At 37.8% G+C, this 13,267-nt stretch overlaps 1 protein-coding gene across 1 annotated transcript in view; it reads right to left on the bottom strand.

Moving 5' to 3' along the window:
- Nucleotides 1–473: 473 nt before the first annotated feature.
- LOC145770060 (uncharacterized) overlaps nt 474–13,267 on the bottom strand; it is a 34,971-nt gene continuing 22,177 nt past the window's right edge. The window contains exon 24 of the mRNA XM_082581650.1: nt 474–12,876. Within this exon, the coding sequence (XP_082437776.1) occupies nt 1,019–12,876 (11,858 nt within the window). The 3' untranslated portion in view covers nt 474–1,018. The remainder of the gene's footprint in view (nt 12,877–13,267) is intronic.

The raw sequence follows: 13,267 nt of genomic DNA, 5'->3' as shown, positions 1-13,267 counted from the left end.
AAGATTTCTTTAAAAAAACGTTTGTTTTGTTTCGTATGATATGATGTAGGCCAGGGGTCACCAAATGGCGGCCCGCGGGCCACAGCTCTCCTTAGTGCCAAAGTGGCCCGCATGCAAAAAAGGTTGGTGACCCCTGATGTAGGCTAGCTACTGTTTCAAACATAGAGCTAGAACACAAGGGTCAGAGCTTTTGTGACAATATTTTCACTTTTTTATATCAAACAGCATAAAAAACCAAAAAATAAAAAAGTGGGTGGCGTATAAAAAGCAGTAAACAGGGCCTTGCGTGATATAAGTTATTGAATATCAAGCTTCTGTAATATAGGCTATTCATCTTTTTTTTAAATAACTTATCAAAAAAAGATTACATCAGGCTACTAAAGATAAATATGCTCCCAAACGGTCGTTCCCCTTTTCCGGCCTGAGTATGAGGAATGGGTAACACGACCCTGATTAAGACCATAGCACACTTTTTCTTGGAATACTTTATTACACTCGCAATGAAATGTCACCTCTATCGCTCTTTCAGCAGTACATTTATTTGAAGCTGAATATCCATTAATCTGATCTATACTGTACCATCATCTTTCTGTGCTGGTTTGCAGAGTTTATTAAGTCAAGAGACTTTTCTTTGTTTTTCGTATCAAAGTGATCCTTGGGCTCATGTGTCAGAACTGTTGAACGTATTTCTAGAATGTAATGGTGGCTAATTGTTTTCTTGAAGCATCACGGTGTTAAAGTTATCCTTGGGCTCATGTGTCAAAACTGTTGAACGTATTTCTAGAACGCACTGGTGGCTACTTGTTTCCTTGAAGCGTCACAATGTTATCTTCTGGGGTATGGTTGATCAGTTTTGCCTGTGAAGTTTAAGATCTTTGAGCCACTTAGTAGTTTTGACAACGTCAGGTTTACTAGATTGGTGTTGCTGGTAGTTTATTTGTTTTTCTAGTGGGACGTGGTGTGGTTTTATGTCTATCAAAGAATTGATTTTATCTTACATTTAACTTTTTGTCTGTTCTCACTCTACATGACGTAACTTGACCTGATCAAACGGTTGATCTAACATTATTTTCTTTAGTCTTTTTGCATACTCGGCGAAATGTTCTTCTTCTGTACCACGAGCAGGTTCATCGGTATTGGTATTTTGCGTCTCCATTTCTGTGGGTAATGGTTCCTTAATTTTCTGTTCATCGACAAGTTCCCCTCTAGATGAGCCGACAAAGGATGGATTTACATGCGTGCTGTTGTCACTTCGATTTGTCGATGATAAGTTTTCTGTTTTCTTAGGATTAGCTTCATCAAAGATGTTTAGATATAATTCAGAAGAAGCATATTGAAATGACAAACACGGATCTATTTCATTATGCTGTGGTCTTGAAAGATTTGTAAAGTCTTTACTGCTTTTTGAAATATTTTGTTTTTTGGGTTTTGCAATCTTTTCATCTACCTGTTTGTTACTCTTTAAACCAGGCTCACTCAAGACTTGAGGTGAAACATCTTTCTCACTGAAGCGGACACTTTTAACAGATTTGAGATGTGTCCGACTATCTGTATGACCAGCCGGGCCTGAAGTAGATTCTTTAGAATGTTCTTTGACCTGTTCAATTAGGTTACTAACGTCTTGTTCAATTAGCTCTTCTGGGCTAATTTGAACCTGCTGTGCTTCAGGTGACGTTTCCTTTTGTAATGAAATTTCGTGTTCAAATTTTCCCCAATCGTCTTCCTCTTCTTCAGAAGATGTGATTATATTGGTGACATTGGCGTCGTGGTAATCTTGCATGAACAACTGAGACTCTTGCTGGGTTGGAAAGCACATTTCCGATCTGCTGTAAACTTTTTGATGTGTTTGAGGTGTAGGTAAATACATTTCGCTTTGTATAGTTAACTGCGGTACTTGAAAATCGGAATAACTTGCATAAGATGGATTTGTAATTGAAGAATATGCTTGTGAAAAAGAATTGAACTTTTGTTGATGTTTGCGCGTGAGAAAATCGTCTGACTGCATTGGCGATCCATCGATAGTTAATCCAGAATATACAGTTTTAGGATAATCATAATTTACATTAGAAAATGAAGGATCGGACAAAGTGAACCCACTAAAACTTTGATCTTCATTTTGTGGTGATAGGCTTTCTTCTAAAGTTACGTCTTGTGCGTTGTATGACTTTATAGAAGCCCCTGATTCTTGAGATGAAGCAAAACCACGAAGAACAAATGGATGGGGATTGTTTCTGCCTTCTACAAACTCTGATTGATTGTACAGACCAGGCATAGACACTGTTTGAGCTTGTGCTAGATTACTATTTCGTCTCTGGGTAAATACATTTTCACTTTTTGCACCTGCCTGCTTTTGTAGCAGCTGTGTTGGCACTGTTTCTGTCTGTATTGGATCACTACTTTGTGTATTTGCTAACACGCTTTGAGTTCTGACATTTGTTTGTTTGTATAGACCAGGCATAGACACTGTTTGAGCTTGTGCTAGATTACTATTTCGTCTCTGGGCGATTACATTTTCACTTTTTGCACCTGCCTGCTTTTGTAGTAGCTGTGTTGGCACTGTTTCTGTCTGTATTGGATCACTACTTTGTGTATTTGCTAACACGCTTTGAGTTCTGATATTTGCTTGTTTGTATAGACCTGGCATAGACACTGTTTGAGCTTGTGCTAGATTACTATTTTGTCTCTGGGCCAATACATTTTCACTTTTTGCACCTGCCTGTTTTTGTAGTAGCTGTGTTGGCACTGTTTCTGTCTGTATTGGATCACTACTTTGTTTATTTGCTAACACACTTTGAGTTCTGACATTGGGCTGTTTATATAGACCAGGCATAGACACTGCTTCAGCTTGTGTTAGATGACTGTTTCGTCTCTGGGCGAATACATTTTCACTTTTTGCACGTGCTTGGTTTTGTAGCAGCTGTGTTGGCACTGTTTCTGTCTGTATTGGATCACTACTCTGTTTATTTGCTAACATGCTTTGAGTTCTGGCATTGGGCTGTTTATATAGACCAGGCATAGACACTGTTTCAGCTTGTGTTAGATGACTGTTTCGTCTCTGGGCGAATACATTTTCACTTTTTGCACCTGTTTGGTTTTGCAGTAGCTGTGTTGGCACTGTTTCTGTCTGTATTGGAACACTGCTTAGAGTATTTTCTAATACGCTATGAGTTCTGACAATGGGCTGTTTATATAGACCAGGCATAGACACTGTTTGAGCTTGTGTTAGATGACTGTTTCGTCTCTGGGCGAATACATTTTCACTTTTTGCACCTGTTTGGTTTTGTAATAGCTGTGTTGGCACTGTTTCTGTCTGCATTGGATCACTACTTTGTTTATTTGCTAACATGCTTTGAGTTCTGGCATTGGGCTGTTCATATAGACCAGGCATAGACACTGTTTCAGCTTGTGTTAGATGACTGTTTCGTCTCTGGGCGAATACATTTTCACTTTTTGTACCTGTTTGGTTTTGCAGTAGCTGTGTTGGCACTGTTTCTGTCTGTATTGGATCACTGCTTAGTGTATTTTCTAATACGCTATGAGTTCTGACATTTGTTTGTTTATATAAACCAGGCATAGACACTGTTTGAGCTTGTGTTAGATGACTGTTTCGTCTCTGGGCGAACACATTTTCACTTTTTGCACCTGTTTGGTTTTGTAATAGCTGTGTTGGCACTGTTTCTGTCTGCATTGGATCACTACTTTGTTTATTTGCTAACATGCTTTGAGTTCTGGCATTGGGCTGTTCATATAGACCAGGCATAGACACTGTTTCAGCTTGTGTTAGATGACTGTTTCGTCTCTGGGCGAATACATTTTCACTTTTTGCACCTGTTTGGTTTTGCAGTAGCTGTGTTGGCATTGTTTCTGTCTGCATTGGATCACTACTTTGTTTATTTGCTAACACGCTTTGAGTTCTGGCATTGGGCTGTTTATATAGACCAGGCATTGACACAGTTTCAGCTTGTGTTTGCTGACTGTTTCGTCTCTGGGCGAATACGTTTTCACTTTTTGCACCTGCCTGCTTTCGTAGTAGCTGTGTTTGCATTGGATGGTCACTTTGTTTGTTTGGTAACACGCTTTGGCTAATGACATTTGTTTGTCTATATAGACCAGGCATAGACACTGTTTCAGCTTGTGATAGATGACTGTTTCGTCTTTGAGCGAATACGTTTTCACTTTTTGCACCTGTTTGGTTATGTAGTAGCTGTGTTGGCACTGTTTCTCTCTGCATTGGATCATTACTTTGTTTATTTGCTAACACACTTTGACTTCTGACGTTGGGATGTTTATATAGACCAGGCATAGACACTGCTTCAGCTTGTGTTAGCTGACTTTTTCGTCTTTGAGCCAATAGATTTTCATTTTTAGTACCTGTTTGGTTTTGTAGTAGCTGTTTTGGCACTGCTCCTGTGTGCATTGGATCACTACTTTGTTTATTTGCCAACACACTTTGAGTTCTGACGTTGGGCTGTTTATATAGACCAGGCATAGACACGGTTTCAGCTTGTGTTAGATGACTATTTCGTCTTTGGGCCAATATGTTTTCACTTTTAGTACCTGCCTGCTTTTGATGTTGCAACATTAGTGCCTTTTCAACCTGGATTGTGTGGTCAATTTGTTGATCTACTACCACGTTTAGACTTCTCACATCAGGCTGCTTATATAAATGGGGCGTTGTCACCGTTGCATCCTGTGTTGGATGGTCACTTTTTTTTTTAATCAATACATTTGCATTTTTAACACTAGCTTGTTTTTGTTGCAAAGATATTAGTTTTGTGTCAGTCTGGTTTGGGTGGCTACTTTGTTGGCTTGCAAACGCATTTTGAATTCTCTCTTTTGACTGCTTGTATAAATGCGGCATCGACATTGCTTCAGTCTGCATTTGATAGCCATATCCTCTTTTGGCCAACACATCTTCACTTTTAACGACTGCCTGGTGTTGTACGTGCGGCTTTGGTCTTGCACCTGTCTGCATTGTGTGGCCACTTTGCTTGTTTGCAAATGCGTTTTGGCTTTTCACATTTGGCTGCTGGAGCATGTGGGGCATAGACATCGTTTTAGGCTGTGTTTGAAGACTATATCCTTTTTTGATGAATAATTTTTCACTTTTAACACCTGCCTGCTTATGCAATTGATATTTTGCTGCGGTTTCTTTTTGCCTTAGATGGCCAATTTCTTTGCTTGTTGACAGATTTTGACTATTCACATTTGGATGTAGACGAGGCATGGACAGTTTTTCAACTTGTGTTGAATGAACATTACCTTTCTCAAAGAATACATCTTTCCTTCGAATATCTGTCTGCTTTTGTAGCAGCGGTATTGATGCTGTTTCTGCCTGCCATCGATAATCAGTTCGATTTTTAGCCAGTGCATTTTCACTTTTAACGCCTGTTTTTCTTGCAGAAGATGGTTTCTCTGAACGGGTATCTTTATGAGAAGCTGTTTCTGAAGCACTTTGAATTTTTGTTGCCCTTTCAAATTCGTCAACGCTTTCATAAACGTCATTAAATTGTGCTTCTGAAGTGATGCTTTCCAAAGACGCTACAGGTGTAGCATAGATTTCTGGAGTATTGGGTGGATCTAACTCTTCAGCTGCGTCTAAAAAGTCAATGCTATTTTGAATCTCTGCTTGAGATAGTGGTGACGCAGTATAATTTGATTTTCTATGAAGAGACTTTAGAGATGTAAGTGCAAGTGCTTCTGTAAATGAGTTGATATGACTCGCTGGATCAGAATAATATATTTCAGTCGATGAGGCTTGGTTGTTGTCGGTGACATCAACTTCAACTCGAATGTTTGGCATGTGAGAGTGCTGTAATGAACTTGATCCATCCAAATTCTTAATTGATTCTGTATCATCTAATGTAGCTAGCGTTGTTGGGTGTAAATAACTGGCATTCTCCTTTTCTGTTTCCTTTAGTTGATTAAATTGTAATTGGCTTATGTGACTTGGCATGAATGTTTCCAACATGTTGGGTGCAGATCTGTCATTCCAATTACTCAATTGTTCAGAGTCTTCAGCACTTAACAAGTCTTGCACATTCGCAAACGATCCACGGACAGCTTGAGTTGAGGAAAAAGGTTTGAATTGAACACTTCGATACGTTTTCCCAGACAAAGCATTATTTTGACCAGAGTTGTTGCTTTGTGTGCTTGATGAAATTTTAAACTTGCCTATGTGGACCATTGCTCTTTCCACTGCGTCGTTTACACACTCTCGTACATACTGCGTAACTTTTTCTTTTTCGCTCAGTTCTTCATGAATCGATTTTCTTCTCATCTGATTCAATACATCTTCTTTGAGTAACTTGTTTGAACTGGTTGAAACCGGTTTTGCATTGTATCTTGAAGATCCGTTTTGATCTAAACTTCTGTTTAAACTACTATTGATTGCTCTGGCAGTTTCTTGACGGCTCAGATCATTTTGTACAAAACTGTTTTGACTAAAATTGCTAAAGGACGAAGCATCCTTTCTTGGTGATAACATGCTTTTCCTTAAAGCTCCTTGAAGATGTATATTTTCTAAGAAGGTTTCTTGCGATTGTATGGGGGAGACTAGTTTTTTTACTGTTGTCGCTCCAACGGTAGAGTTACTTTCTCTTGTGATGGGCCCTTGATCAGATGGACTCAGTGTTGCATATTTTTCATACGGCATAGGTACAAAATAATCAGACACTGTTGATAGTGATTGAAAGGGCACTTTCTGTTGCAATTCGTCGGTGGAAACGTGAGAGGAAGCACCCAAGCTACTGATCTCTGATTCCAGTGGTGTTTGTGCATCTGACATTACAAAGGTGTCTTTGTTGTCTCTTTGTGAAGAAAAGGGTGCATCCGAACCTGTATCAAATTCATATAGAGACGGTTTGCATAGAGACGGTTTGCTCTGGTCTTCTTCAAACGCGAACAAGCTATTCTGCATAACCACTGCTATTTCATTTTTAGTTTCCTTTGAACTAATTTTGAATTCTTCCCTCGAGATTTCTTCATGTATTTTCCCATTACTTTTTGAATCAAATTCTAAAATTTGTCTTGAGTTTGATCCATCAGGTTTAGTTGAAATATGTAAAAGTCTTTGACTTGTTAATGGAGATGCACTGGAAATGTAAGAACTTTTTAATTGTTCTGTAAAAGATGGAACTTTATCAGTGGGACTTAACTGACTTGCACTTGACACCTGATTGCCTAATCCTGAACGAGACTTCATACTGGTGACATTGCTTAATGTTTCAACAGACTGTGTCTGTGTGAAGAAGGTGTTGTTTTTCGGCGTCAGACTCACGTCTACAGCTTGGATGTCTTTAGGTGGTGAAAATCTTTGATCAAGTTTCCCAGTATACTTAAGAGCTTGGGCAAGAGTAGGTTTACGGTGGATTTGAGTGGATAGCTGTTCATCTTGCTGTAGGTCCACTGTGTCCACGGAATGGTAAGATTTAATCTGATAGTGATGCACAGAAAGCATGTCTTCTGTTTGGTAGTAGTATAGTTTATCTTGAACATTTGTATCACTACTAGCAGTTGTATAACTTTCATTAGAAAGAGCTGATAAAGCAGTTTCAAATGACTGATCTGATGGTGTGGAATCTCTCAAATTCAACTGACTTATAGACATTTCATTGAACGGGTTAACAAAAGATTCATCTGTCTGGGTTGTACTTTCTATGGTAGGTGTTTCATTAGTGTACAAAACTAGACTGGATTGAGTAACAAAACTTTTCTTTGAATGTCCTAAAGGACCTTTGTCAGATTGAGTTGTAAGATTTAAGTGTGGATTCATTTGTACGGCTGTGAGCACATTGTCGTTTTTGTCTGGTATTGAGTTTCCTGAGTTTAAATTTGCCAACTTCGTTGACAATTCCTTAATTAAGTTGTCTGGTTGCTTTGTAAGGTTGGAATGATTGCCATCAATGATTTTTTTAGCTAATGTTCTTGGCTGTTTCATGAGCAAGTGAGTCATGTTAGCAGTGTCTGGAATACTTGACACTTTGTCTGCTGATAACTTGTCATGGATAGATGATATTGAAGCTTGATTACTGGAAGAAGGGGTGCTAGACTCATTAGAGATCAACATAGCATGATGACCAGCAATTGGCTTTTTGTTTTTATTTTCAAAAAAAGCACTTTCAACAGACTTGTGACTTACTTTGCGTTGATTTCGTATCTGATCTGGAGCAACTGACAATGAGGGGCTCAGGCCCACTGGCAATTGTGTTGCCGAATCTGAATCAATTTTGTTTGTAGATGAAGTATATACCACCTCTGGGGAAACAATTTTGCTTTCTCTTATCTGGCGTATTTGCTGTAGCAAGTCCATTGGCATTTGTGGTAAATTGTTTCTTGGTCCATATCTTGCTGGTTCAGATTTGGTTTGTGAAGATTTTTGCAGAAAAACAGACTGCAACTTTTCTACTGAATTTCGACCGACCTTCTGAAAAGGCGCATCACTTTGGAATCTTTTTAAATGCATTTTATTAAATTGCTTAAATGATGATGTTGTACTTGGCAGTTGATCAATGGAATTTTTTTCAGGCTGATTGACCGTGCCACTACTGTTACTATTCTCTGAAACTTCGATAGACTTGGAGGAATGTGTATTTGATGAAACCTTGTCTTTGCTAGTGTTATAAAGTTGTTTAGAATCTTTTTTCACTTGCGATCGACTTACACTATTTGTGGAAAAATTGTTGAAAACTGAGTTCTTTGGTAATCCACTTGTGCTGCTTTGTAGCAGCTCTTTTGAAGCTAGATTCTTTGTTAGCTGGCTCGAGGTATTTCGATAAAGGTCTTTATAAAATTTATCAACTAACGATCGAGTTCTTGAAGTCTTGTTTAGCATTTCAGTGGTTGCATTCGCTGGTAAGTAGTTTATTGGGCTATGATATATGCCTTCTGATAATCTTCTTTCTGATAATTGGTTTGGAGCACTGTGGTAAAGGTCTGCAGATGGTTGTTCTTGCAATTGGCTTGGAGCACTGTGGTAAAGTTCTACAGATGGTTGTTCTAGCAATTGGCTTGGAGCACTGTGGTAAAGGTCTGCAAATGGTTGTTCTTGCAATTGGCTTGGAGCACTGTGGTAAAGGTCTGTAGGTGGTTGTTCTAGCAATTGACTTGTAGCACTTTGGTAAACATCTTTACTTGATCTGTTTTTTGGAAATTGGTATGAACCGCTTCGGTAAAGATCTTGGCTTGATCTTTCTTCTTGAAATTGGCTTGTATCACTATGGTAAAGATCTTTTCTTGGTCTGTTTTGTACAAATTGGTTTGTAGCACTTTGGTAAAGGTCTTTACTTGAGCTGTCTTCTGGTAACTGGATTGTAGCACTTTGGTAAAGATCTTTTCTTGATCTATTTTCTACAAATTGGTTTGTAGCACTTCGGTAAAGATCTTGACTTGAGCTGTCTTCTGGTAACTGGATTGCAGCACTATGGTAAAGATCTTTTCTTGAGCTGTTTTGTACAAATTGGTTTGTAGCATTTTGGTAAAGATTTTCGCTTGATTTGTCTTCTCTTAATTGGCTTGTAGCACTTTGGTAAAGATCTTCGCTTGATTTGTCTTCTCTTAATTGGCTTGTAGCACTTTGGTAAAGATCTTGGCTTGATCGGTCTTTTGGTAATTGGCTTGTAGCACTTTGGTAAAGATCTTGGCTTGATCGTTTTTTTGGAAATTGGTTTGTAGCACTTTGGTAAAGGTCTTTACTTGAACTGTCTTCTGTTAACTGGCTTGTAGCACTTTGGTAAAGGTCTTTACTTGAGCTGTCTTCTCTTAATTGGCTAGTGGCGCTGTGGTAAAGATTTTTATTTATTCTCTCTTCTGGAAATTGAGCTGTAGCGCTGTGATAAAGATGTTTAAATGATCTTGCTTCTAGTACCTGATTTGTACCAGTATTGGGAAGACTTCCATTTGACAAAACATTCGACAATTCACTAGAAGAACTTTGGTAAAGATCTTTAGCTGTTTTCTCGTCCGGTTGTTGACTTATAGGACTCTGGTAAACGTCTTTGGTTAATTCATTAAATAGCAATTGACTTCCAAAATTTGAGTAATGTTCTTTGGAAACCTCAGATTTTTTTATTTGCTGTGCTGAAGTTTGAGTATCTTGAGAAGATACGTTAGTTTGTGACCGTGAAATTGTATTATCATTTCTTTCATAATGTTGTTTTATTTCTTGCAATAAATTGGATGGAAGCTTTGGAAACCGGAGTTGCGTTTCAGAATGGATTGAGCCTTTGCTTTTGGTTTGCATTTCAGAGATAATAGTTTGAACAGATTTCGTGCTTTCATCAGAACTGTGGGAAATTGGTTGTGGATTTAGAAGTGACTGAAAGGTAGAGTTCTTTTCATCTGCTGCTGCTTTCTTTTTATTAAATACTTGAAGTAATTCTTTATCATTTCTTTTATGATATTTTTGTATTTCTTTCAATATACTGGAAGGAAGCTTTGGAAATCGAGTTGTCGGTTCAGAATGGATTGAGCTTTTGGTTTGCAATTCAGAAGTAATATTTTCAATAGATTTTGTGTCTTCATCAGAACTGTTAGGAAGTGCTGGTGGATTTAATTGTGATTGGAAAGTAGAGTTCTTTTCATCTGCTGCTGCTTCTTTCTTTTCATTAAATATCTCGATTACTTCTTCATCTCTTCTTTTGTGATGTTGTTGTATTTCTTTCAATAAATTAGATGGAAGCTTTGGCAACCGAGTTGTCGGTTTAGAACTGATTGAGTTTTTGCTTTCGGTTTGCATTTCAGAGGTAATATTTTTAATAGATTTTGTGCCTTCATCAGAACTGTTAGGATTGGGTGTTGAATTTAACTGTGATTGACAGTTAGATTTTTTTTCACCTGCTGCTTTCTTTTCCTCTGTTGTTTCCTTTTTATTAAATATTTGAATTAATTCTTTTGAAAAGTCATCATTTCTTGGAGATGACATTTGTGGCAATGTTCTTGTTTTTTTCAGTTGTTTAGAGTCTTTTTCGTGATGTTGAGAATATAACACTTGGTCAGTTTTGACTGGTTTTGGTGGCAATATATCGTTAGTTTTGAGGCGAACGATGTTTGAATTGAGATTCTGTTCTTTGCTTGCAAAATGCCTCTCTTTCGTAATTTCGCCATCTTTCTTTTCGTTTAATTCTTTTAGTTTTCCTAATAACTCTTTTGCAAGTTGACCTGATCGGGCAAGGTTTCTATGGCGTGAATTGTTAGAATCAGCGTTAGTTTTCTTTAGAGATTTTACTGAATCAGTAACCACAGATTGCGAATCGTTTTTTTCCTGTTTTAACTTGTTTAATAACTCACCCAGGTTGTTGTCAGCCGAGGTTTGTTCCTTTTTCTTTGTTTCAACCTTTTTCTTCAATATATCCATAGCAAGCTGGTGAGATGTCATTGCATGGTGTCTGTCACTGGTGAAACGTGGTTCTGTTTTTATTTTTCTTAAAGAATTTCCAACATCTTTGTCAGATGTTTGGGAAATCTGGGGGTCCGTTTTTGTTGTTTTAATCTTTCTTGACAATACTTTTCCTGTATCAGCTCTTCCATGTTGCATCTGTTTAGATTGATCAATCTTCTTAAGGAGCTTTTGGCTAGATTCTGATATTGTTTTCCTAATTTCTTTTGCTTTTTCTTGATTGATCTTTGGTATTTCACGATAGGCTTCCTGTGGCTCTAAGCATTTTTCATGAAAATTAATGCTAAGCTTGTTCTTTGAAACTGTCATGTTTCTTGGGATTGCAATGTTGGCACTTGAATTTCCATGTCTACCGGGATTTAATAATTTCCAGTCGGACCGTTCTAACAAAACACCACTGTTATTTGCAGATCTTAACATTCCCGAAGTGTTTTGCTCTTTTTTTAACAAAGTACGTTGACTTTGTTCATTTGGAAGCTTTGGTTTTAATAAACTCTTTGCAAAATGACTTGGTGTCTTTATGTTTCTTTGAGGCATACCAGCTGTGCTTACTGCCGTTTTCTTTTGTTGCGTCTCCAACTTGTCTTGATTTTGATAATTGGAATATGTAGGCAGTTTTGTTATTCGTTGCCAATCCGTTGTTGGTGCTTGCTTCCTTTTAATAGGTAGACGCCATTGCTTTCGTCCCATTTTTTCAAAATTTTCCTTCAGCTCTTTGACCGATGGGATTGATCCGATTTCAAATTTATTCGGGATATCTGAATCCGTCTTAACTTGTCTCAATCTCTTTAAAAATTCTTGAGGAGGCTGAGTAGGAAATCCATCATCTGTCTTCCTTTGACTTAAGAAGTTACGAAGCATTTCAGTTGATAGATAGTTTTGCATTTGCAAATACAAGCCTTGATAATTGTGATGTTGTGAGGAAAGATCTAAGCCTGCACGTAAAAAGAACTGATTTTCAGGTTTGTAGACTTCTTCGTCGGACTTGGATTTTCTGACATGTGTTGGATAAGCAAACGTTGCCATATTTGCTTGAAAGTCTGTTAATCCTTGTTGTAATTTTCTTAAAAAGTTATGTGGACTTCCTGGGGATGTCCATGAACGAAATTTCATTGTTTTTTCGGTTTGCTGGTGATGTTGATCAGGTGGAAGCTTTTTTAACAGCTTCTCTAACGTTTCGGCTGAAAGCTGCTCATTTCCTCCAGGAGAAAACCTAGAATCTGATTTTGTTTTCCTCAAATATTCTCGATTTCGTTTTGCAGAAAAGCTAAGACCAAATCTGATTTTAAACGTCTGATCAGATTGACTTTGCTTCACTAAACCTTTTCCAAGCTTATTTTTCTTTTTAGATTTCCGTTCTTGAGATTTAGCCGCTGCTTTTCGTCGTCTTCGGCAGTATAGCAAGCACAATCCCAAGGACATTCCAGCCGCAAAAACGATCACCAATTGTGACGCATTTAGACGAGATTTTGCAATGGGTTCTATAGAAATATAAACTTTGTCAAAATAAATGTTTAAAAAATAAGAAGGCTATAAATCACGTCTTTGTTTAATTTTCAACAAACGAAACAACTATAATTTCTGCAAGCCTTAAAGAACACTGTCAAAATTAAGTACAATTATGAAAGTAGGCTACACTGTTTATAAGGAAAATATTTAAGCTTGCCTACGATTCTTAAAAGTGTTCTCAGTATGGCAATATGATTGCTTATTTTTTAACCGTAAAAGACTTCTGTAAATTTATTTATTTCAAAACCTTAGCCTTGGTGCAATTATGACACACCAAGGCTAGATTCTCAAACAAAGGGTCAATGTTGTTCTCCAGCAAGATACTCTACGTTGATTGCTCCGGCTATGCTCGAACCAAATCAG

The sequence above is a fragment of the Aplidium turbinatum genome, chromosome 5 (assembly GCF_918807975.1).
Source record: "Aplidium turbinatum chromosome 5, kaAplTurb1.1, whole genome shotgun sequence".
Taxonomy (NCBI): Eukaryota; Metazoa; Chordata; class Ascidiacea; order Aplousobranchia; family Polyclinidae; genus Aplidium; species Aplidium turbinatum.
The sequence above is the reverse complement of the archived record's forward strand: the minus strand, read 5'-3'. Positions and strand labels throughout refer to the sequence as shown.